This window comes from Chanodichthys erythropterus, chromosome 11, assembly GCF_024489055.1.
Source record: "Chanodichthys erythropterus isolate Z2021 chromosome 11, ASM2448905v1, whole genome shotgun sequence".
In the NCBI taxonomy this organism is placed as follows: Eukaryota; Metazoa; Chordata; class Actinopteri; order Cypriniformes; family Xenocyprididae; genus Chanodichthys; species Chanodichthys erythropterus.
Genome location: NC_090231.1, coordinates 4,564,445 through 4,591,873, shown reverse-complemented (window position 1 = coordinate 4,591,873; position 27,429 = coordinate 4,564,445). Strand labels below are relative to the sequence as shown.

At 35.8% G+C, this 27,429-nt stretch overlaps 1 protein-coding gene across 3 annotated transcripts in view; it reads right to left on the bottom strand.

Moving 5' to 3' along the window:
* Positions 1-27,429, bottom strand: part of cemip (cell migration inducing hyaluronidase 1) — a 161,606-nt gene that overhangs the window by 13,346 nt on the left and 120,831 nt on the right. For 2 of the 3 annotated variants that reach the window (XM_067401066.1, XM_067401067.1), the window contains 12 exons: positions 26,876-27,045; positions 21,033-21,242; positions 17,928-18,133; positions 13,361-13,430; positions 12,992-13,120; positions 9,413-9,498; positions 8,957-9,088; positions 7,967-8,002; positions 7,512-7,667; positions 4,186-4,366; positions 3,055-3,270; positions 300-511 (listed from right to left, as the gene is read on the bottom strand). In XM_067401066.1, the coding sequence (XP_067257167.1) occupies positions 300-511; positions 3,055-3,270; positions 4,186-4,366; positions 7,512-7,667; positions 7,967-8,002; positions 8,957-9,088; positions 9,413-9,498; positions 12,992-13,120; positions 13,361-13,430; positions 17,928-18,133; positions 21,033-21,242; positions 26,876-27,045 (1,804 nt within the window). The remainder of the gene's footprint in view (positions 1-299; positions 512-3,054; positions 3,271-4,185; positions 4,367-7,511; positions 7,668-7,966; positions 8,003-8,956; positions 9,089-9,412; positions 9,499-12,991; positions 13,121-13,360; positions 13,431-17,927; positions 18,134-21,032; positions 21,243-26,875; positions 27,046-27,429) is intronic. The other variant, XM_067401068.1, reaches the window with a different exon arrangement.

The following is a 27,429-nucleotide window of genomic DNA, read 5'->3' as shown; positions in this document are numbered from 1 at the left end:
TGAACTTGAACGTTGTTACAATAATATTTGATCACTTAAAATCACATTATTCTATCTCATTCTAATAAAACATCTGGGATAATGTAAGTACCCAAGTACTTGTTCTAAACTTGTTCTAGTGGCTTTTGGATATTTTAATCCAAATAGGGCTTTAATTTCTATGCATTTAAAACTATAGAGCTTTTATTTTGATGGAAAACCACTGGGGGACCTTAAAGGTTCTTGTTGACAACATACATTAAATTTGAAAGGTTATAAATTCACTGTGAACCTGAGTGAATCACTGATCACTCACTGACCTGTTGAAGTTGATGAGCCAGACGGTGACCTCAGCAGGAGCTGCTTGGTCCCAGTGCATGGTGTATCCTTTTCCCAGCGTGACCACGGGCTGGAACTGCTGGTAGTGGTTCCTCTTTCCCAGAGCACCAACCAGCTCCAGAGGTTTGTCTGGATACTCATCCTTCACCATCTTCATGTTAAGGTTGGCTGGGTTTCGGGTCTGAACGTAAATCTGGAGGGGAGGCAGAATATTTTGCAAGGTATTTAAGTGCGCGTGAAAAAAAAAACGCTTGAGTGTTTGACAGCTTTGACAGATTGATTGCCTTTCTTTTGGAAAACGAATTTCAATGAAGGCTAACAAGGTGTCTGGCTTTGTTGTTTCTTGGAATGAACCAAACAAAAAAGGTGCTGTTTGGGAAACATCACTGTTTGCGTGTAAATGCTCAGTGTTGGAAAAGTGACTTTTTAAAAGTAATGCATTACAGTATTGCATTACTCCCTAAAAAGGTAACTAATTGCGTTAGAAGGAATGCGTTACATTACTTTTGCGTTACTTTTTCTCATCTGGGCTGGGCTGTTTGTTTTTAGAACAACAAAAAAACTTTTGGCAAATGTAAAGGCCCTTTCCCAGCAAAAGTGAAATGAATAAGCCTCAGGCTGAATAAATATATTAATAAATTAATACATGTATGCTCAAATTTAGTCTAGAATTAGTCTAGAACAGTGGTTCTCAAACCTGTCCTGGAGTACCACCAGCCCTGCACAATTTGTATGTCTCCTTATATCTGACACACCCAGTTCAGGTCTTACATTCACTACTAATGAACTCATGAGTTGAATCAGGTGTGATAGATGAGGGAGACATACAAAATATGCAGGGCTGGTGGTACAGCAGGACAGGTTTGAGAACCACTGGTCTAGAACAACCATGTTTGCACACAACACCTCTGCACTTACTCACGATTCTCTCAACATGGGGAAAGGTGAGCTGTCAGTCAATGCATGGGAAAACAAAATAACCAATAACCAGCATTGCGTATTTGAAAAAAGTAACTTAGATAATTTGTCTTAAATTTAAAAGTAATGCATAACTTTACTAGTTGCTTGAAAAAATAATCTGATTACATAACTTACATTATTTGTAATGTTTTACTTTTCTAGTTACTTGAAAAAGTGGTCCAATTATGTAACTTGCGTTGCTTGTAATGTGTTACTTTACTAGTTACTTGTAAAAGTAATCTGAATACATAACACGCGTTACTTGTAATGCGTCACTTTACTAGTTACTTGAATAAGTAATCTGATTTCGTAACTCACGTTGTAATTTGTTACTTTACTAGTTACTTGAAAAAAGTAATCTGATTACGTAACTCACGTTGTAATTTGTTACTTTATTAGTTACTTGAAAAAGTAATCTGATTACGTAACTCACGTTGTAATTTGTTACTTTACTAGTTACTTGTAAAAGTAATCTGATTACGTAACTCGCGTTGTAATTTGTTACTTTACTAGTTACTTGAAAAAAGTAATCTGATTACGTAACTCACGATGTAATTTGTTACTTTACTAGTTACTTGAAAAAGTAATCTGATTACGTAACTCACGTTGTAATTTGTTACTTTACTGGTTACTTGAAAAAAGTAATCTGAATACGTAACTCACATTGTAATTTGTTACTTTACTAGTTACTTGAAAACGTAATCTGATTACGTAACTCACGATGTAATTTGTTACTTTACTAGGTACTTAAAAAAGTAATCTGAATACGTAACTCACATTGTAATTTGTTACTTTACTAGTTACTTGAAAACGTAATCTGATTACGTAACTCGCGTTACTTGTAATGCGTCATTTTACTAGTTACTTGTAAATGTAATCTGATTACGTAACTCACGTTGTAATTTGTTACTTTACTAGTTACTTGAAAAAGTAATCTGATTACGTAACTCACATTGTAATTTGTTACTTTACTAGTTACTTGAAAAAGTAATCTGATAACGTAACTCACGTTGTAATTTGTTACTTTACTAGTTACTTGAAAAAAGTAATCTGAATACGTAACTCACATTGTAATTTGTTACTTTACTAGTTACTTGAAAACGTAATCTGATTACGTAACTCACGATGTAATTTGTTACTTTACTAGTTACTTGAAAAAAGTAATCTGAATACGTAACTCACATTGTAATTTGTTACTTTACTAGTTACTTGAAAGAGTAATCTGATTACGTAACTCACGATGTAATTTGTTACTTTACTAGTTACTTGAAAAAAGTAATCTGAATACGTAACTCACATTGTTATTTGTTACTTTACTAGTTACTTGAAAAAGTAATCTGATAACGTAACTCACGTTGTAATTTGTTACTTTACTAGTTACTTGAAAGAGTAATCTGATTACGTAACTCGCGTTACTTGTAATGCGTCATTTTACTAGTTACTTGTAAATGTAATCTGATTACGTAACTCACGTTGTAATTTGTTACTTTACTAGTTACTTGAAAAAGTAATCTGATTACGTAACTCACATTGTAATTTGTTACTTTACTAGTTACTTGAAAAAGTAATCTGATAACGTAACTCACGTTGTAATTTGTTACTTTACTAGTTACTTGAAAAAAGTAATCTGATTACGTAACTCAAGTTACTTGTAATGTGTTTCCCCAACACTGAAAATGCTTGTGTACTGACTGCCTGAATGAAGACTGCTGATACTAAACATGGGAATGTTTTGGGAGTAACGCGAGGGTGTGGATAGCTCTGGGTTGGACTCACCTGGGCGTAGTGCCCGCTGCAGATGGCAGCTCTCCAGTCGGGGATGTCAATGCAGTCAGGGTGTCTCAGGAGCCAGTTGTCCTCTTTGACTAGGAAAGCGCCCGGGTATTCACTCACTGAGCCGTCGATGTCATGGAAAATGGTTGTCTTGTCGCCATCCATATCCATCTTGTTAAACCAGGGACCCGGTTCACCAAAGAATACACGCGAGGTGATCTAGAGCCATGAGTGGAGATGAGGGAAATTAGGATAATGTTTATAACTGACTTGTCTTTATTCCCAAAAAAGCAAACAACTGTATTTTTAAACCAATATCTGTCACGGATCAGATCTTATAACAGCTTTAATTGCATCTGATTTTGACCAGTACCAAATGTGGCTCTGAATCTGACACATATCTGACCTACATTTATACACTCATGAATAAATCTCCTCTTAATTGAGAATATATATATTTTTTACATGAGAATATTTTCTGAAATATATTTTTCACTTTTGTATCACCCCAGTCTTCAGTGTCACATGATCCTTCAGAAATCATTCTAATATGCTGATTTGCTGCTCAAGAAACATTTATGATTTTTATCAATATGTTTATTTAAGTGGATGATAACATGATATTTTTTCATGATTCTTTGATGAATGGAAAGTTCAAAAGAAAAGCATTTCTTTGAAATAGAAATTGTTTGTCTTTACTGTCATTTTAATGCATCCTTGCTAAATAAAAGTATTCATTTCTTAAAAAGAAAAAAAAAATCTTACTGACCCCAAATTTGTAAATGTACAGTGTGTATCATATGTGTCCTAATCAGATCTGTGTGCTTTAGACCTTGCAGCACAAATGCAGCCAATGAAGCCTCATATCTGACTATTGGAAGTGACATGAGGGTGGGAGAAAGGTGATCATAACAAGAGGAAGGACAACCTCTGTCAGAGACACTCTGAAATGTTATAATCCTCTCTGACATCCTCCACAAAATCAATCCGAGTTCCTGAAATAGCTCAGAGACAGTGACCCCATCCACTTTTATTAAGCACACAAAGAGCGCTGACATGTATTTTGTCAGAGGGGTCACAAAGGTCCACAGAGATCTGGATGATACCCGACATCGCTCGAGGGATGACACTTACCGGCACGTCATCGAAGGTGATGTCAGTCACGTTGTTGTTCGGGCAGCTCTGCCACGAGTTGTTCAGACGGAAACCAAAAGCGCTGGTGTGTCGTCCGTCAAGAGCGATGAATTTGCGGAAAGTGCAGTTCTGGACGTTGATCGGCCCGTCGTAGATTTGCATTCCACGAATAGGGAAGTCCCTGCAGGGGCGATAACTCTTCAAATTAACACCCATGATGGAACATTTGGTCAATGTAATGGACTGTGAACAAATTAAAATATGGACTGAGAAAAACATTTACATTTACAAAATCAAGAAATTATATTTTCTGCACTAAGTAGAACAACAAAAGTAATGACCTGTGTATTCATACAATAATATTTTCGCCTTACCTTGCCTACTTTCTTCCTCGTTTTGAACAGCTAAAATTTTCTGTCCTGGTGGTGGAAACTCACCAGATTTTGCATGCATGAAGCGTATGGGGTTAATTGCATTTTATGTCATTTTGGGATGGATGGGATGTATGGTTGCCTAGCAACTAGCAGTTAAATTTTCAATATTCTACACGCCCGCCCCACTGCCCTGTCTGAGCTACAAATTTAAAATTTCACGGTCCTTCTTATGGGTGACAAATTTAAGTTTCACCCTGTACCTTATTATTATTATTATTATTATTATTATTTCTCAGTGGAGATTTTTTGGACTGCCTGAGTAAGTTTGCAAAATTGCATTTCTTTTAAAGGGATCATGAATTGAGAAATCAACTTTTCCTTGAGCTTTTGATATATAAGAGGTCATCAAGAATATCGTGTAAGTTTCAGAACTAAAAACTTTCTTGTTAGTCCAATAAAGTCTTTTATTGACACCAGACCCAGCAAACGACTGATCCTGGAATGTGCCTATGATAGATAGATGAAACCACCTCTGCAGAAGAAATCAGTATTGTGCAGAAATTGAGTTGCAATGATGAGATCACTACTCCCATGCGCTCAACAACATGTCTGTGATCGGCTACAATGTTCATCACTGCAACCTTTCATGCCACGATCTAAATATAATGCCATAGATCTAAATGTAATGCAACACTTTTCACGATTAGTTAATCTTGAGAATTGTAATAGTAAAAACGTGCTAAAAAAGAGAGTAATACTTGGCAATTTCAAATGGAAAGATGTCAGCACATCACAGCAGTGGGCATTTACACTGAAGTCTCACAGCAGACACGCTCCTTCAAACAGAGCGTTCAAATCAGAGGGATAAAATCAGGGTAGAAAAATGCCTTTTAAAGCATACTAACATTATAAGTGCACCACAGGAAACATTATAAAACAAAACAACACAGTTCATGACCCCTTTAATATAAACATTAAAATGCAAGATTGTCAATTCAATTGTTAAAGGTGAATTTCTGAACCACTAACATCACAAAATTGCAATCTTGTTTGAAAACAGTCAATGTTTTTGTAATTCTGTTTGCTGCCACTAGTGGTGCAGAAATCGCACACTTTACCTTCTTCTTTTAAGAAAACTAATTCAAATGACAATGATTGAAGTGTCTAATTAAAATTCTTTCTACAAGAAGAATGCTAAAGTTTGGCGAACACATCTGACACTTGGACAGTTTTCAAAGAAAGAGAGACAGTTTTCGGTTTGACTTTCATGGATGCAATAAAGATGGTATTTGTCAGTGATAAATGTGTTTTATCATTCACTTTTTGTATACATCCATGCAAAATCCAGCAAGGAATATAAAGTGACAGGTGTTGAGCAGCAGTACTACAGATGAAAGTCAAGCACATGAAATCCTTAAGCCCTGTCAGGTATAAAGAGTCTAGTGATAAATTGCTCTGAGATTTCAGACAAAACAAAGTAAAATCTGGAACCTTGGATTGATATTCCCCAACTGTAAACACAGAACTCACTAAGCATACTTCATCTTTACAGAAGTTTTCTGTACCGGCTGGATTCCACTAATTATGGCTTGCAGCTATATTTGTTTTCGCTATTTGGTTTACTGCAAGTGGTGCAGAAACTACACACTTCAACTTTAGTCCTTACTGTAGAGTCAACAAGAAATTAAACATTCTTTATACATATTCATCATCATCTTTCAATGAAAAACAGTGCACAGTATTCCTTTCTGACTGACATTACCGTGTCATCTTATATTTCAACCCATGCCAATCCATTATGGAGCGTCCACTCTTCACATCCAATCAATTTCTTTTCATTATATCTTGCATATAAATGTCATATGACAGAAGTTCATTGTTTGCAAATGTGGATTCATACTGACAACCTGAATTTGCTGAACTCTCTATCACTTTAATTATGCAATTATTTTGGTAACACTTTATTTTGATGGTCCCTTTTGAACATTCTTTTGACTATAAGAAACTTTGCAACTACACTCTAAAAAAAATGCTGGGTTAAAAACAACCCAAGTTGGGTTGAAAATGGACAAACCCAGCAGCTGGGTTAAATTTTTGCCCAACCTGCTGGGTAGTTTTATTTAACGCAGCTATTGTTTAAAAATTACTATATTGCTTGCTTAAAGTGAACCCAAAGTATGCTGGAAATGAACATTTATTAATAAGTTTAATGAATAATAATTAAACAAACATTTATTAAATGGCTTATTAATAAATGTTCATCTTTTGATCATTATTGTTGTCTCATTTTTAATTTCCAACCTATTTTGGGTTCATTTTAAGCCAGCCATATAGTCATTTTTAAACAATAGTTGAGCTAAATAAAACTGCCCAGCAGGTTGGGCAAACATTTAACCCAACCAATGGGTTAAAACAACCCAATTGCTGGGTTTGTCTATTTTCAGCCCAACTTGGGTTGTTTTTAACCCAGAATTTTTTTACAGATTTTTGTACTGATTATAAGTAACTTTGCAACTACATATCAACTTATTCTAACCCTGCCAGTCTACTAATACTCTACTAATGAGGTAGTATGTCAAATGTTACTTATAGTCAGAATGTGTTAAAGGGACCATCAAAATAAAGTGAAACCATTATTTTTTGGGTGACTATAGATGATTTAAAAACAATTCTTGCAGTTTACCAGGCCGAGAAATAGCTGCAATACGTCAGGACACCTAAAATCTGACAAATAATGGGCATATTTTTCATAAAAAATGGCTTATATCACATTTCTGGGAAATATGTGGGCATTAATGGGTCAAAGTCAAAACCAAGGTCGCAATCATTTTTTCTCTTTGCAAGGCCACCATAATGAACAAATGTTTCCCTGGAAACCTTGCTGCACACTTTCACACCATTCATTCCACGTTTTGCTGTGCAAAAACGAGATAAAGGGTAAAAAATACTCACACTCCTCTCGGTAGAGACCTGCCGAGATGATCAGGGCCGCCCGGTCCCCAGGATTGATCGTTCAGGTCGGGCATCCCTCTGTTTCCGCTCTCTCCCACAAACAGAGAGTTCTTCACCTCTTGACGGGAGCCGTCGTCATCCGGGAATGTTCCGCCGCTATGCAAGCACACAAACACACAAGTCAGAAATATGGAGTGCGAATCCACACCTTTCGAGAATAAACACCACATCTTTGCTGCGTTCTCACCAACAAATTACTTTTACATTTCCACAAAAGCCCCGATTCCTTTACTGCATTTTAAGAAGACACCCATATAAGGCATTTTCCAATTACAGGCACTATGCCCTGTGCTATAATGAATTCAGCAAATATGAACACATTTCATTCTTAGACTGCTGAAATGTGTGCAAAGAAAATAATAGAATAAAGGGAAAATGGTGATTAGCGGGTTTACCTGGCAAGAGTCAGGCCGATTCCATTATCAGCGAACCTGTGTGCAATTAAGATGAAAGGATATGTCAGTGCTGACCACATGCTATGCACACTGTGATAACACTCATCGGATTCTAGAGCACAGGCTATCACAACTGACTCACGCATGATTGAAGTCATAAGTCTGTGTCAGAGATGCAAAACAGAAGTAGAGTTTGTCTCGTCTAAAGCTATTTTACTGAAGCTTACTGAAGCTGTGTTAGGACACAAGCATATATATATTCAAATTGTAGTAATGTATAATCAATTTTAATGAAGGCCTTCAGTGGACGTGATATTTTTTTTATATTTTATAAAGAAAATAATAAAAAAATAAATAAAAAATAATAATAAACGAAAAATTATAATAAAATAAAATAAATAAATAGGCTGCTAAGAAGATGGCCAAATTAAAAAAAAAAAAAAAATAATAATAATAATAATAATAAAATAAATTATAATAAAATAAAATAAAATAAAATAAAATAAAATAAAATAAAATAATAGGCTGCTAAGGAGATGGCCAAATGGCAAAAATAAATAAAATAAAATAAAATAAAATAAAATAAAATAAAATAAAATAAAATAAAATAAAATAAAATAAAATAAAATGGCAACAATGGTTTAATTACCAGTGGAAAATTTAGGATTAAACATCAGGATTGATAAAATAAGATTATAAATTAAGTACAGAAAAGATAAGATATAAAATAAAAAAGGCCAAATGGAACAAATAATCTGGAATGAAGAAAAGAAAAGAACAGAAAAGAAAACAAAAGAAAACAAGAGAAAAAAATAAAATAAAATAAAATATAAAATAAAATAAAATAAAATAAAATAAAATAAAATAAAATAAAATAAAATAAAATAAAATAAAATAAAATAAAATAAAATAAAATTAAATAAAATTAAATAAAATTAAATTAAACTTTCTAACTTGAGGGCGTGTCAATTCAAGAATCATAATGCTTACTGGCAATCATCCAGCCAAATGTCTCCTCCTCTCAGCCATGCACCATGGTCCTGGTTCTTGTAGGCCACAAAATGGTGGACAAGAGCAGGAACTCTTGGTTTAAAAGGGTCTGCGTCCTGGTGTGGGCTGTACCTGCCAAAGAAGGGACACTGGTCCAGGCTGGATCTGATGTCTGGTTCTGAAAGCTAATGTGCTGAACTACTGGCAGCATAGTGTTTATGGCTGCTAAAGTTGGCTTCAGAAGACTTGTGATACAGCGCAACAGTCATATGTACTATTTCTATGAATCTTCTGTGGGTTTTCAGAGCTTGACAGACTCTTTTTTTATTTTTATTGTTTAAAAAAAGTAGCCATGCAGGTGAGTAAATGACAAAGAAATTGAATTCCTTTAAGATAGCGGTGTGAAAGCATCCAAAGCCAATGTTGCAGCAGGAAAGATAAATTGTAAATGCTAACCTCGCTCCTACGAGAGAGAGGTAGGGTCTCTTGTCCTTCGCATTCGCCTCGGTCGTCTTCACTCCATTGTCGAGGATCATCCCCGCCTACAAGACACATAAACAGCAAAACATGAAAAACAAGATTTTGTTTGCTTTATTTCAACCTAACAGAGATGTTGACATCCTGCACCACAACTCAAACTGTACAGTCTTAAATTCACTCTTCTAGGAATCGCATGCAGATTTTATGAGCACATGTTAATTAAGAGACTATATGCAATATTTGTACTTTTACAAATTCATTTATCACACCACAGAACTATTTCTGCGGTGGCAATAATGAAGGCAATAGACACACTGAAAATGGACAAACCCAGAATTGGGCTGTTTTAACCCAGTGACTGGATTAAATGTTTGCCCAACCTGCTGGGTAGTTTTATTTAAAAAGTATTGTATATCCTGTCCTATATGTACAGAGAGATTTTAGAGTGCATTTTTATTTAAAATTAAAAAGAAATATCAAATTGACTGACACAGCACAACCTGTTAACCTTCACGAGGTCGCCGACACACTGAAGCTTCTTTGTTTTAATTAGCTCAAATTTACTGCTAGATGTAAGGTAACCTTGAGAAACTATACATCATTAAAAAGATCCAAGACTCAAGCTTCAATTTTTTGGCCTCTGTTTTACTCTCAGAATCTTATAGTGACCTTAATTTGTTAAAATGTGTCAGGAGTTGTGAATATGAAAAAGGAGTCGATACCTTTTCTTTGAAATATGAGCGTCAGCCACACTCATTGAGAAAAAACTTCTTTAAGATTGTCATGAAAACACTTGACAAAAAAACATCCCTCAGGGCTTTTAGCTCAAAAGCATGCACATTTGGAGAAATATTGATGGGTTCTCATATGTTTATGTCAAATTTCTATACAGAGGAGTAATATTTATTTATTTTTTTTTACCCAAAATGCGCCGTTGTAATCATTATGAGCGCCGGATACTCTGATGTACTGTGTTTTCAATTCATACTGGCAGCCTGAGGGCAGATTTCATCCCTCATTTATTTTGATGAAATAAATGAGGGATTAAATCTGCGTGAATGGAAAGTTGTTAGTAATTATAATAGAGACAAAAGAACAGCATAATTAGAGCCATAAGCAGGCCGGAGAGGTGTGAATGTGTGCAGGGGAGACTGGACATGAATGGGGCAGTTTGTACCACAAAACAATAGAGACAATACACTGAATGGATGCTTAGAAGATGACAATAAACATCAGTTAACATTTTAGAGTCTTCTCAAAATAAAATCACATGACATGATCTTGAAAAACATTTAATAAAAATCTTCAGATTTGAAATATAACATGGTCAGACACGTGGCTTTAGCTGCAGTGCATTTCTAGATTGCAACAAAGGCAACTTCAATTTTATTTTCATAAAGATATTTCATAAAAATACATTTCTAATAACTTTATAAAACTTTGAAGCTATTTAAAACATTTTTTTTAATTATGACAAAAATTAATTATGACTTTACAATAAACTGCAAACTGGGTTGTTTTTAACCCAGCATTTTTTTAGAGTGTAATAAATGTTCACTTTTGAGTATTATTGTTGTGCCTCTAGTAATTATGTGATTTTTAATTTCCAACCTATTTTGGGTTAATTTTAAGCCAGCCATATAGCCATTTTAAAGGTGCCCTAGAACGTTCTTTCACAAGATATAATATAAGTCTAAGGTGTCCCCTGAATGTGTCTGTGAAGTTTCAGCTCAAAATCCCCCATAGATTTTTTTAAATTAATTTTTTTAACTGCCTATTTTGGTGCATAATTAGAAATGCGCCGATTCAGGTTGCGGCCCCTTTAAATGCTCACGCTCTCCGGCCCCGGAGCTCCCGCTTGCCTTAAACAGCATAAACAAAGTTCACACAGCTAATATAACCCTCAAATGGACCTTTACAAGATGTTTGTCATGCATGCTGCATGCATTCTTCAGATCATGTGAGTATTGTATTTATTTGGATGTTTACATTTGATTCTGAATGAGTTTGATAGTGCTCCGTGGCTAAAGCTAACATTACACACTGTTGGAGAGATTTATAAAGAATGAAGTTGTGTTTATGAATTATACAGACTGCAAGTGTTTAAAAATGAAAATAGCGACGGCTCTTGTCTCCGTGAATACAGTAAGAAACGATGGTAACTTTAACCACATTTAACAGTACATTAGCAACATGCTAACGAAACATTTAGAAAGACAATTTACAAATATCACAAAAAATATCATGAGATCATGAATCATGTCAGTTATTATCGCTCCATCTGCCATTTTTCACTGTTGTCCTTGCTTGCTTACCTAGTCTGATGATTCAGCTGTGCACAGACCCAGACGTTAATACTGGCTGCCCTTGTGTGATGCTTTGAACATGGACTGGCATATGCAAATATTGGGGGCGTACATATTAATGATCCCGACTGTTACATAACAGTTAGTGTTATGTTGAGATTTGCCTGTTTTCCGGAGGTCTTTTAAACAAATGAGATTTACATAAGAAGTTGGAAACAATGGAGTTTGAGACTCACTGTATGTCATTTACTGAACTCTTGTTATTTAACTATACCAAGGTAAATTCAATTTATGATTCTAGGGTACCTTTAAACAATAGTTGGGTTTAATAAAACTGCCCAGCACGTTGGGGATTTTTAACATTTAACCCAACCTCTGGGTTAAATCAACCCAATTGCTGGGTTAAAACAATCCAACATCTGGGTTAAAACAACCCAACCTCTGAAACAACCCAACCGCTGGGATAAAACAACCCAAACACTGGGTTAAAACAACCCAAACTCTGGGTTAAAACAACCCAATTGCTGGGTTAAAACAATCCAACATCTGGGTTAAAACAACCCAACCTCTGAAACAACCCAACCGCTGGGATAAAACAACCCAAACACTGGGTTAAAACAACCCAAACTCTGGGTTAAAACAACCCAATTGCTGGGTTAAAACAATCCAACATCTGGGTTAAAACAACCCAACCTCTGAAACAACCCAACCGCTGGGATAAAACAACCCAAACTCTGGGTTAAAACAACCCAACGGCTGGGTTAAAACAGCCCAATCGCTGGGTTTGTCAATTTTCAACCCAACTTGGGTTGTTTCTAACCCAGCATTACAACAGCTTACATTCAAAAAGCATCAGATTTTTTCTCACTGAAAGATAATTTGCCCTGTGCACCGCCACACATTCCTTCACGCAGACTGAGGACGGTTTCAGCACAAAGACACCAAACCCTTCCCGAACCCTTAAATCATGTTTTATTAAAGCACTAAGTAGCTAGCAGCTCGAAATGAATTATATTTCAATTATGGTGGCCGCACTGAGAATGATGCTATAGATTACCGCAGGAGACCGAGAGAAAGCATTCGCCCGCTTCCTTTTTTCGAAAACAACAAGATCATCAATCTCAAGCATCGGCCTTTTAATGGTGTATACAGAGAGCGGCGCTAGTGGCTCCTATATCTCTGGTGCCGTGGCCCACTTTCGCTCACAATGACACACACCTACAGCACACACACACACACACACACTCACCCTGTAATTGGAGTGCGCTCTGTTATTAATGAACAGCCCCATGGGTGTATGTTCGGACTTGCCAGGGGAATACATGCCCTCTGATGGACCGGTGGGGACGTGGTGGAAAATGAACCAGAATCCTGTTTCCTGCAAGGCCACACACACACACACACACACAACACACACACACAAATCACAAGTGAGACAGTGCTAATGGCCGTCCTAATGACACAAAACACATAGAGAATGAGCTCACAGCAGTATATAAAAAATAACCAACACATGCTGCTGTGTGATCTATGGCAAATTAGCATGGTAGGTGGAAAGGAGCCACCGAGATGGCGTGGCACCGTTAATCAGAGCCATCGCCGTGGTAACGAGACTAACCTCGGATCCGGCCGCGGCACAGTTGATGAGATTGTTATTGGGGTTAGCCATCCAGAAGGTGGAGGTGGCGCTGAGAAAAAGAGAGAAAGACACTGATTAGATTGTACGACATCTTATTGCTGCTCACTTCTGCAGTCACAAACATAAACAAACACGGCTGACATTTACCACATGTGCATTCTTAACCTCATCTCAAACTGATCATTACTGACTCTACTGGATCTGATGTGAAAAAACAGATTCATCCTTTTCTGCTTGTGCAATTTTATTATTGACAGGAAAAAGAAATCTATCTATGAATCAATCTATCTATCTATCTATGAATCAATCAATCAATCAATCAATCTATCTATCTATCTATCTATCTATCTATCTATCTATCTATCTATCTATCTATCTATCTATCTATCTATCTATCTATCTATCTATCTATCTATCTATCTATCTATCTATCTATCTATCTATCTATCTATCTATCCATGAATCTATCCATCCATCCATCCATCCACCCAGGATGTGATATGAAAATCTGCAATATTTTAATATGTGATGTAGGACTAAAGTGGTACTAAATACTTAAGTATCTATCTATCTATCTATCTATCTATCTATCTATCTATCTATCTATCTATCTATCTATCTATCTATCTATCTATCTATCTATCTATCTATCTATCTATCTATCTATCTATCTATCTATCTATCTATCTATCTATCTATCTATCAATGAATGAATGAATGAATCTGTCTGTCTATCTGTCTATCTATCTATCTATCTATCCATCCATGAATCTATCTATCCATCCATGAATCTATCTATCCATCCATGAATCAATCAATCAATCAATCAATCAATCAATCAATCAATCAATCAATCAATCAATCTATCTATCTATCTATCTATCTATCTATCTATCTATCTATCTATCTATCTATCTATCTATCTATCTATCTATCTATCTATCTATCTATCTATCTATCTATCTATCTATCTATCTATCTATCTATCTATCTATCTATCTATCTATCATGAATCTATCCATCTATGAATCTATCCATCTATCTATCTATCTATCTATCTATCTATCTATCTATCTATCTATCTATCTATCTATCTATCTATCTATCTATCTATCTATCTATCTATCTATCTATCTATCTATCTATCTATCTATCTATCTATCTATCTATCTATCTATCTATCTATCTATCCATGTGTCTCAATCACATAAAGTGATAATAATACAGGATCTATGGCAGCCTCTTCTATAATTTAAGAGCTACGAAGCTTTAACCTCCCTATTGACTGAATTTCAATCTAAAAGTTGCTCTCTTCAATGTGATTTAATGGCCTAATGCTTTGGAAACCCATTTGTTTCACAGACTACATGGAACTGGTCTAAATTCTAAATGCAAAAGGTGTTTGTATGAAGATAAACATCCATGTGGGAAAAAAGTCACAGGCATCTGTTTCCTGTTTATGTGTTTGTGTCGCATTGGTACAAATTTTAAGATGCGTAACTACAGATCGTCAAAAATGAAGGATTCAGTTCCATAAGTATTCACCTCACCCTAACGCTCCACACATAACCGTACTTCAAAGCAATTCCCAGCTCTCGCAGCTCTGCGGTGCAGATTAAACATATTTACTGTCAACACCCAACCCCAGTTTTCCCAACTCAGACAGTTTCGCCGCCAGAGTTTAGCAGGGTTTCTTAATGTGGTAATGTTGTTATTTTAATTAGCAAAGATTATCCAAGGTTCGAAGAATGCGAGTGCATCTAAGGATAAAAATCATTAAACAATAATGAGCGCGGGCAGAAACTATCATCAGTGCGACCGCATGTTGTGTTGTTGTCTTCTTAAGAGGAAGTCTTGATTAAAGAATACCAGCAAGAGTGAGCAAACAACTAAAAAAGGGTTTGTTAGAGAATGAGTCAACAGAATGTAGCTAGAATAATGATTATATCTAAGACATCTCTTAACAATACAAAAATTTGTGCTGCACGAATTGCTCAGACATACAGTACTGCGATTAGTTTGACAAATATTAGAAATGCAATGTGAACAGCGATATGATTAACAATTAACATTTCATCCTGCAGCTGCTTTGATAGTAAAGATAAAAGAACAAAATAAACCAAACAATGGGATGAGTCAGTTATCCAGTCTCTCAAGAACCTAATATAATGACCATTTTTTTTAACAAAATATTGAAAAAAAAAAATGAACATGATAAATGAATTAAATATTGAATTATACAACAAATAAATTCTAAAATCAATTAATCAATTAATAAAATCAGTTCTTTACTATTTTTAGGGGTAGGCACCTATTGTATCCATTGGCGTTCTTCTTCTTCCACTCGAGTCTTTGGCAGCTGCTTGCAGGAAAGTTATGAAATTTGGCACACTGATAGAGGCCTGTCTAAACTGCCACCATAGCAAATTTGGAGTCTCTAACTCAATCCATATAGCGCCACCAACTGTCCAAACTTATATTTATGCTAATAACTTTTAAAGTTGTTGAAGTCAAGTTAATTTGTCAAACTGTTTTAAATAAAAGTGGTTATTCTATGATGTTTTTAAGTACAAATAGTGTGAGTAGCGTGTTCACACAGAAAATTCCAAAAAGAAAAAGTGCACTGTAAATACCCGGATGATGCACTAAATTAAGTGTGGAATGTTGGACACTTCATGCATTCAACTGTCGCAGCTGAAATTATGTAGTGGAGGGGAAGGGGCTGTCAGACTCCAATGTTAAATGACAAAATAACCTTATACAATTCACGCACTACATGGATGAATACATAGTGCATAAATACATAGTGTATAAATCAGGGCTTTATCATATATTTAATATGCCGCAGCGCCCAAAATGTATCTGGCCGCGCCGCTCTCTCTGGAACCGGGAAGGAATCGGAAGGAATCAAGCGCGTCTCGAACCTGCCACTTATCAGCCAATCAAAAAAAAGAAAGAGGCTTCACAATAGCCAATCAGCAAATAGCACTGTTGTATCTGGGTAAGATTTAACGCAACAACCAATGAAAAAAAGCATAATCAAAGAGTGACCATTAGTTCCACAAATACACAGGCTCCCACAAATAAATTAATTCAACAAAGGTAACCTCTTTTGCAACATATTTTTAATGGTTTAAATGTGTACTCTACATGTTTGACCACTTACGAACTCTCATTTAGCCTACTATATGATGTGTACATGACTAATGTGCCCAACCATCAGCAATAAATAAATTACTTTTAGAGCACAAAATTGTTTACAAGAGAACAAATTTCTTTATTGATCTAGTACAGTCTCACAAAATCCTGTGGGAAACACTGTGGATGCATTAATCATTGCATCTGTCTTTCAAAGATGTCAAGTAAAAGGCAACTAATAAGCATAATCTCATTCACCCTGAGGCCAGGTTACAGGATGCTGGCCCAGTAAGGGTTGCGAAAGTTTTTTGTTTTTGGGAGGGGGTGGGTGTCACTCTTGCCTGTCTCCAAAACTTGAGAGCCCTGATAAATGCATAGTGTATAGTGCATCATTTGGGATGCAACTAATATCCAACTTTCCCATATCGGCCATTTTGGGCGTCAGCCTTTTTGAATTTTATAGTAAAATGCTGTATTTTATGAATGCATGAATGTATCATTACGAAACTCGGTATGTGTCATCAGCAGGATGCCCTGAATGAGTCTGAGAAGTTTCAGGCCAGTGCCACCTAGTGGTGAAAAAAAAAATTACATTTATGCTTTTGGCAGACACTTTTATCCAAAGCGACTTACTTATACTATACATTTATATCTGAGTATGTGCAATCCCTGGGATCGAACCCATGACCTTGGCATTGCTAGTGCCACGCTCTAACCACTGTATTTCCAATCTTACAACTTTGGATGTGGTTGACTTATTTTCAAGGGGCAAATAATGTCATCTCCTTGTATTCCTGAATCCTTGCCGAGTCCAGCAATACAAAACATGCTAGGTTTCGCCTTATGGTTAGTGCAACATTGTGATTTTAGCATTTAAACAACATTCTAAATATCTTAAAAAGTCCAAAACCACCATAGGAAAATCGGAAACATTTTCGTAAATGTTTTATGTGCTCATACATATAAATGTCTATAAGTCCTAAATGAAATTAGATGTTTGTTTTTTTTACCAAATTTGACACTTATGTATGGGGGCACTCTGAGGACACACACAAAAAGTGGTGGGGCTATAACTGAACAAAACTTGAAATTGACTCTAACTACAGTACTGTTGGTCTGACTGACTTCAAAATTGACCTGCAGTGTCTTTGTCTCAGTTGTTGTAGTCCATTATGACATTGTTAGTCTGCTGCTAGCTTCCTTGTTTGCTTCTGTTGTGCTTGGCCCCTTAATTGCTGCTTGCAGCTATATTTATTTTTAGTTTTGGTCATAAAAATAGGCTTTATAATCTTAAAGCAAAATAAAATTTATTGATTCTTTCATTTGATTTGTTTGATGCTCTTAGTTTCTTCAGATACTTGATCTACACCATCCTCTCCATTATCTCTCTGGGCAGTGTGATTTATACCTGCAGTCCTGGCGTGGTTTGGCCACATATCCAGGATAAGCGCCGTTGGTTATGTCCCGGCACATCTTGCTGTCTCTGTCGGAGGGTAGCAGTGTGCTTGCCTTCACCAGAAGACCCAGACAATGATCGAACGTGTTCCTCTCCTCCGGTCCGTCCTCAGTGAAGAAACAATGTCCTAAAGCGTCATAGCCAACAACGTCTTTCACCTACCGGGAAATTAAGAACATCAGAAAACAGAAGACGAGGCTTTTAGCAAGCGTTAACACTGGGTAGGAAAACTAACCCAGTGTTAAATAATGATCTATAAATAAATAAATCTATCTATCTATCTATCTATCTATCTATCTATCTATCTATCTATCTATCTATCTATCTATCTATCTATCTATCTATCTATCTATCTATCTATCTATCTATCTATCTATCTATCTATCTATCTATCTATCTATCTATCTATCTATCTATCTATCTATCATCTATCCATCCATCCATCCATCCATCCATCCATCCATCCATCCATCCATCCACCCAGGATGTGATATGAAAATCTGCAATATTTTAATATGTGACGTAGGACTAAAGTGGTAACATTACAGGATCTATGGCTCACCCTCTCTAATTTAAGAGTTATGAAGCTTTAACCTCCCTATTGACTGAATTTCAATCCAAAAGGTGCACTGTTTATGCAATACAGTATATATAATATTATTATATCAACAACTTTAAACTTAATCCTCATCCTTTCCTTGTTTGGACAACCATCCATTTTGCATTTCACGAACGAAAAATATTCTCATATTTTCCATTCCTTCATGTAATTCTCATGGTAATCAACAACTGAGCATGACAAACACTAAAAGATTTTTACCTAAAAGATGTCAGCTATCTTCTATTTTCAGAGTCATGCTGTGAATGCACTTGTAACAGCATCAGGTTAAACAGAAACGCTGCACTTTTTGCCACCACACACAGCCCTGGTGGAAACATCATCGGCTCAGTGCAAGTTGGCAAACAAACACGATTTTTTGGGACTGAAAGCAATTCCATTAATCCTTTCAAAGAAATAGGTGAATTGTAAACTTCCTCAGTGTGTGATACAACTACCGCTGGGCAAAATAACATTTAGCCTTGTTGAATGCATTAGAAGCAACCCGTCAGAGCTCTGAGGTTGGTATACCCCCCAACCCCCCACCCCCCGCCGGCTCTGAAATAAAATCGCAGCTTGCTTTCACGAACGAATAATGTGGCTTCGTTGTACCGTGACCTTTCACCTTGTCTCCTGTGAAGAAAATAATGCAGCTTATATGGCAGTACCACATCTTTGAGAAGTGTTTGAGCAGCAGCTACACTTTTTTAGAAAAGCCAAGGGCAGACTGCTACGCAATAAATTGCAGATTCATGTTCCAGCTCTGTTGAGCTCTGACAATCCATATTTCATTTAACTTGTTAGAGTCAAAAGAAGCCAAGTACTCTTTTAAGATCTATGCTTCTCTCCATGATATAAACAAAACTAGAAATCTGCCGGAGGGCATCAATATCTGCAAAACACTAGATATCATGCCAGTGTGAAACAGAAAGCCTAGTTTGTCAATTAGGTAAGTGTCAGCTGAGGTGCCTCTCTATTAGCATCCTGGATTAACCCTAACTATGAGCGATAGTAGAAGAGACACCTGATTGAGTGAACATCACTAATTAAAAGTGACTACAAGGTTTAGTTTCCTGACTATCCTGTTTTCCATCTCTAAAGCTTCAGTTTGAGCCTTGCAAAGAGTGAAGAGGTGTGGCCTGTCAATCAAGATCAGACAGCTGATGGACAGCTAGAGATCACTGAGAATGGAGGAGCAGCCAATGCACTGAACATACTGTAGACCTTACCTTTTCAGGCTTTATTTTTCAGCTGCTCTTTCCGGGTATTCACCATTACTGTCATTTATTTTTCTTACCTCACTGGCAAAATTTTACACAATTTAATTCAAAAATTCATATGTAAATTTAATTAAAAAATACATACGTAAAAATTTAATTCAAGATCTATTTTCTAAAAATCCATGAGTCTGATTATCTTGGCAAATCTTTCCTCTCAAGAAAATGTATACTGTTTTAAGTATGTTTAGATATTCATTGTGTAAATGTATTTATACATAATAAAAATGTTTAAGTTTTGCTTCTCAAGTAATTTTTTTTTAGATATTTATACAAAATATATCTATCTATGTCTGGTAAATGTATCTTATTTTAAGGATGTTTATACATATTAAAATACTGATTAAGAAAATATTTTTTTGCAGCTCTGTTTTCAAAGACTTAGTCTTGATTAATCAAACATTTTTTTCCCAATTTGAGATTTTCACATATGCTGATATGTGTGCTAGATTGACTAACACAACAATAGTATATATATATATATATATATATATATATATATATATATATATATATATATATATATATATATATTAATAAAAAAAAAACATTTTATTAATGATCAGCTTTTTATCAACCCCTTGTTATTGAATTATTATTAAGATGCATTATGTTATTTGTTTACTTGCATGTCACATGACCATTAAACAATATTAGAGAACTGTGAACATGTATATATGTTGTTAAATTATTGAAATGTTTAAAGATCAAAGGGGTTCAGCTGACAAAAAAGTTTGGGAATCCCAACACAAGTACTAGCTCCAGTACTAGCAGTACTAATTCTGAAAGCTTCCATCAACCTTGTCAACACACAATTATCTGTTTTCAATGTTTTCAAGAATTTTGAGTAAATATTGTGTATCAGTCCTCTTATGGTAACTGCATTAAGCATATTGTAGACTTTTAACCTATCTTAAACCTGTCCTGGTAATTGCCATCAATGTGATTTTTTTTTTTCTTTTCACTAACATTATTTATTTTACCCCACTAACTAAGTTTTTGTATTTATTTAGTTTATGCTAAAAAAAAAAAAAAAAAAAAAAAAAAAAAAATGGGTAAGAAAAACTTAATTCAATACACACTGTCTGAAAATCTTGAAAGTCTTATTATCTTAGGCAATTTTGCTTCTCAAATAGTTTGTCCTTGTTTTTAAATATTTTTACTATTGTGCCTGAAACTCACCAGCAGCCCGTTGGAGCCGTGAACGGTGACGCATCGGGAGAAGGAGTGATGAATGGACAGGTCTTTCACGTAAGTAGGCGGGTCGTAGCCTCCCTTGTCATCCACGTCCCCGTTCATATGGAAGTGGACGGGGTAGTGACCCATAGACTGCTGCCCCATGTGCTTCAACTCCACCCCTTCCACATGCACTGCGCGGAAACCTCGCTCCACCTGAAAAACAAAACAAAACACAGAGACGGGAAAATGACACTCCTTTTGCTATTTCAGATATGATATACATGTCCTAAAGATTTTATTTGTTTACCTGCAAGTCATGTGACCATTAACCGACATCAGAAAAGTTTTAAATTATTGAAATATTAAACATAAAATCTTCAAAGTACTTAAAATTAAAGATTATTGTAAGTTTACAAGAAAATACTATTCCAGTCTTTCTACTTCAGAAATTCACATTTAATTCAATGTCATTTCTTTGTAATTAATTGTGAAATAATTGAAGAGATACTGGATTAAACATAATTACAGTAAAAGCACAGTAATACTGTGTGTATTTAACAAACCAACGAATAAAAATATAAATGTGAAAACTATAAAATATATACAAAAATATAATACAGCTTTAATTATTGCGAATGCAATTGAGTTTGTTCCTGTTTGACCAGCAGACAGAGACGAACTTCATACAAGTTGATTGTCACGTGTCTTTGATATCAAAACATGAGTATATGATTTCATCAAAGATCCCTACAACCGCACAACTCTGTGGAAACCCAACTTAGATGTAGAAAATGCTCACACTCCCTCCAGTCTACCGGAATATGTTGATTTATTCTTATTAGCTGATAATTTTGATTGTGTTCAAAATAGACAAATTTTGCTCTTCAATCTGAACAAACCTCAGACTGAAATATACATCGATCTATTGATGCTTTCAGAAAAGTTGTTTTCAGGAAGAACTAGCAATCAGGTGTTTACAAATCTCATCTGACATGAGCAGTGTGAGCAGTTTTGGGGGTAACGCATTACAAGTAACGTGCATTACATAATCAGATTACTTTCTGATGTAACGAGTAAAGCATTACAAGTAATGTGCATTACATGATCAGATTACTTTTTTATGTAACGAGTAAAGTAACGCATTACAAGTAACATGCATTACGTAATCAGATTACTTTTTTGATATAAAGAGTAAAGTAATGCATTACAAGTAACGTGCATTACGCGATCAGATTACTTTTTATGTAATGAGTAAAGTAACGCATTACAAGTAACGTGCATTACATGATCAAATGACTTTTTGATGTAACAAGTAAAGTAACGAATTACAAGTAACGTGCATTACGCGATCAGATTACTTTTTGATATAAAGAGTAAAGTAACATTACAAGTAATGTGCTTTATGTAATCAGATTACTTTTTGATATAAAGAGTAAAGTAATGCATTACAAGTAACATGCATTATGCGATCAGATTACTTTTTTATGTAATGAGTAAAGTAACGCATTACAAGTAACGTGTATTACGCGGTCAGATTACTTTTTGATGTAACAAGTAACACATTACAAGTAATGTGCGTTACGCGATCAGATTACTTTTTGATATAAAGAGTAAAGTAATGCATTACAAGTAACGTGCATTATGCGATCAGATTACTTTTTTATGTAATGAGTAAAGTAATGCATTACAAGTAACATGCATTACGCGATCAGATTACATTTTTATGTAATGAGTAAAGTAACGCATTACAAGTAGCGTGCATTACGCAATCAGATTACTTTTTGATGTTACGAGTAAAGTAACTCATTACAAGTAGCGTGCATTACGCAATCAGATTACTTTTTGATGTAACAAGTAAAGTAACACATTACAAGTAACATGCATTACGCAATCAGATTACTTTATGTAATGAGTAAAGTAACGCATTACAAGTAATGTGCTTTATGTAATCAGATTACTTTTTGACAGAGTAAAGTAATGCATTACAAGTAACGTGCATTACGCAATCAGATTACTTTTTGATATAAAGAGTAAAGTAATGCATTACAAGTAACATGCATTACGTGATCAGATTACATTTTTATGTAATGAGTAAAGTAACCCATTACAAGTAACATGCATTACGCAATCAGATTACTTTTTGATGTAACAAGTAAAGTAACACATTACAAGTAACATGCATTACGCAATCAGATTACTTTTTTATGTAATGAGTAAAGTAACGCATTACAAGTAATGTGCTTTATGTAATCAGATTACTTTTTGACAGAGTAAAGTAATGCATTACAAGTAACGTGCATTACGCAATCAGATTACTTTTTGACATAAAGAGTAAAGTAATGCATTACAAGTAACATGCATTACGCGATCAGATTACATTTTTATGCAATGAGTAAAGTAACGCATTACAAGTAACTTGTATTACCCGGTCAGAATACTTTTTGATTTAACAAGTAAAGTAACACATTACAAGTAATGTGCGTTACGCGATCAGATTACTTTTTGATATAAAGAGTAAAGTAACACATTACAAGTAATGTGCTTTATGTAATCAGATTACTTTTTGATATAAAGAGTAAAGTCATGCATTACAAGTAACGTGCATTACGCAATCAGATTACTTTTTGATGTAACGAGTAAAGTAACGCATTACAATTATTGTGCATTACATGATCAGATTACTTTTTATGTAAAGAGTAAAGTAATGCATTACAAGTAACGTGCATTACATGTAACATGCATTGCATGATCAGATTACTTTTTAATGTAACAAGTAATGTAACGGATTACAAATAATGTGCATTACATGATCAGATTACTTTTCTGATATAACAAGTATGCTGAAATGAATCTGCAACAGTCAGGTGGTAGCAGTCAGAGCTCTTTAAGTTGTTTAAGTTCATTATTGTAATTTAACGCCATCTCTTGTAAAGCTTTACAGAATCTGCTGTGCGTTCGTGTGTTTTTAAGAAGGCGTGGCTTTGGAGACGATCTGAAGGGAGGGTGAGATCTTGTTATTGCTAGCCTCTCTGAAATTTCTTACCCTACCTTCAATCAGATTTTCCTCCCAATCTAAAATCAATACTTGGAAAATTTAACAATAATATGACTCCTTAAATGTTACTTGATGAACATTTTTTACCTGCAAGAATCTCCTAGGATAGAAGGAATGAATAGACATTTTGGAGCACTGGCAGTCAGCCATCTTGGTTTGGAAAAAACAAAAACTCCACATATAATGGCTTGCCACTTGTTGGTAGTGTATAGGATGACACACTAGTGTCCACTGTATTGGCTGATGTGCAACTATGCCATTAAAACTCATGCATATGCAAGAAAATGGCTTTTTAATTAGCTGTCCACTGTAGTGACCTCTCATGGGTGATCTGATCTCAAGTGGTCACAGGCTTTATGCAAGTTGTGCTCCTTAATATAAAAAAAACTGAAACTCGAGAATCTAGATGAAAGACAGTGAGAAATGTAAATATCATAACCCTTTCAGGATAAGACTGGAGATGTGCATGCCGGTTTGTGTGTGAATATATGCAAGAGCGGGAAGTTAAAGGTGTCATCTAGATTGATTTCCTCTCTTCTCTCATTCTTGCACATCTGGCAGAACGTTCGCTTTCAGATTCCATGGCTGCCTTTTTGTGACCTACATCAGATCATTTCAAGTCAAAGGATGTGAAACATGTTGCATGTAATATCTGTGCGATGCAGAAGAATGCAAGTGAAACTAAGATGATTTGACGTTTCCCAGGGGAAGGTGGCAAACCTTGGCTCCAATTAATGTCTTTCATCCTTTGGACAGCCAAACGCATGGTTTCACCCCGGCCTGACATTTCTCTAAATGTTTCATAAATTAGATTAGCTGCCTAGCGAATTTCATAAGAATGTGACAGCACAGCTTTGGAAGGCGGTTTTTAGGAGCTCCCTTGTGGTTAAGGGTCATAAACACATCCCCAAATTGTCCAGTCAGATGTTAAGTGTGTCAGTGGGTTCATTGCTCTAAACAAGCATGTTTTCAAGTGGGTGTGTGAGCGAAGAGCATTTTTCTGACACGGTGGCCCTGACTGACCCTCTCTACACAGCTTTAGTTGATTAAATTAACTCATTCCAACACTCAAATATATAAAAGAATAATGTATGAGTCTGTTGTCACTGTACTGTAAGCTCTCACTGTATGGGAAACATTGTGCTAATCTTGTGGTTGATTGCTAGTCAGTTGCTAGAGTCACATGGTTGGTTATTAGGATGCTGCTAGATGTTTTTAGGGTCATCTGCCTGGTTGTGTGGTTGCTAAGCAGTTGCTAGGGCGTTCTGGCTGGTTACTAGTATGTGGTTGCTAGATGGTTTCAAGAGTTACCTGGTCAGTTGCTGAGTTATTATGACTGGTTGCTAAGGAGTTGCTATGGGTTTCTGGTTGGTTGCTGAGTTTTTCTGACTGGTTGCAAAGAAATTGCTAGGATTCTTCTGGCTGGTTACCAGGACATTGTTAGGTGGTAGCTAGCATTACCTGGTTGGTTGCTGAATTGTTCTGAGTTACTAAGCAGCTGTAAGGGTCTTCTGGCTGGTTTCTAGGACATTGCTAGGTAATTTCTATGGTCTTCTGGATGGTTACTGGGTTGTTTTGAGTGGTTGCTAAGGAGCTGCAAGAGTTTTCTGTTTGGTTACTCTGACTGGTTGGTTATTAAGATGTTGCTAGATGGCTGCTAGGCAGTTGCTATGGTTTTCTGGCTGCTAGGGTTTCTAGGGACTTCTGTGTGGTTACTAGGACACTGCTAAGCAGTTGTTACGGTCACCTGGCTGGTTGCCGAGTAGTTTTGAGTGGTTGCTAAGGAGTTGGTAGGGTTTTCTGATTGGTTACTAGGACTGGTTGGTTATTAAGATGTTACTAGATGGTTGATAGACAGTTGCTATGGTTTTCTAGCTGCTAGGGTCACTAGGGTCTTCTGTTTGTTTACTAGGACACTGATAGGCAGTTGCTACGGTCACCTGGCTTTGTTGCTGAGTAGTTTTGAGTGGTTACTAATGAGTTGCTAGGGTTTTCTGATTGAGTATATGCAAGTTGTGTTTATTCTATTGCGTTTATTTGTGTTTTTGCTTGTAGTTTAATTATTTGTTCTTAATTTTATTACTGACAGTTTACTTGTCCTTAATAGTGTTTGAAAATTCTATATTATATTATATTATATTATATTATATTATATTATATTATATTATATTATATTATATTATATTATATTATATTATATTATATTATATTATATTATATTATATTATATTATATTATATTTATGTAGATTTTTTTCATTTCATTCTTGCATTCCACGTAAAAAGTCTGGCGAGTAAAATAAAAAATGTACAAGCCAATGGCGACTCGAGCTTTAGTTTGTCTGTAGAAGTTGGCAAGCCAGCTTTTGTCAAAAGTAGTTTCCTCACAACTTGAAAGACAGGATGGCCTAGTTGTTGCATCTGGAAATTTCTTCTTGAGTGGAGAAACGGGCCAACCTTCTTCATGACAGCGAAGGTGAGGAGGGGAAAGGAACAGTCAGATCTGGGCCAATTACTAGAGAGGTCAGCTGCTTGAGTCGCCCCATCACGTACACACACACACACACACTGATACTGACAGGCCTTTCGCAGGAGGCAAAGCCAAAAAATGTCCATTCTGCTTGTTTGACAGAGTGTTAATGTCTAGCTAGGGGTGTCATCGCTGCAATAACTCACTCTGAGGGTGTTAACATCCATTTTGAGATGAGCTAATGGACAGAGGCATTAAAGACAACTGATGGTGGTACTTAATACAGAAAAGATTGTTTGAAGAGACAGGAGGGTGAGATTACCTTGAGATGTCCACCAAACGTGTCAAAGGAGAAGAACTTGCAGGCATCGTTGCCATAACATGTTGGCTCCATCTCGCCTCTGATCAAAATGTTGCGAGTCAGCAGTCCAACCTCTGCCCGCATATCCACACCGTCCACCTCCTCTCCTATGTGAAGGTACGATGGTTTACCTGGAGGACATACACACAATTTTATCACACTTGGGGTCAGATTTACTTAACATTGCAAATTAGCGTGAAAGCACAATTCCAAAAAAGTGCCGATTGGAGTGGAAAGTTCTGCGCGGTATCTACTGACGATGCACAAATTAAAGATCACAGACGCAGCCGGACAATTTCCATAATGACCAACAGCAGCACAAATTAGTGTCTGATTTAAGGCATGCTTTTTTGGGGCATTAAATAATGGCGCAAATACCAATAAATTGACTAGCTCAAACCTTAGTAAATCACCTTGCGTGATTCATTTAAATATTCTCCTCCAATAAATTTTGCATCTGAAAGGGAAACTCCTACAAATGCATATGCAATAAGGTCAGCCGCAAAAATAACCCT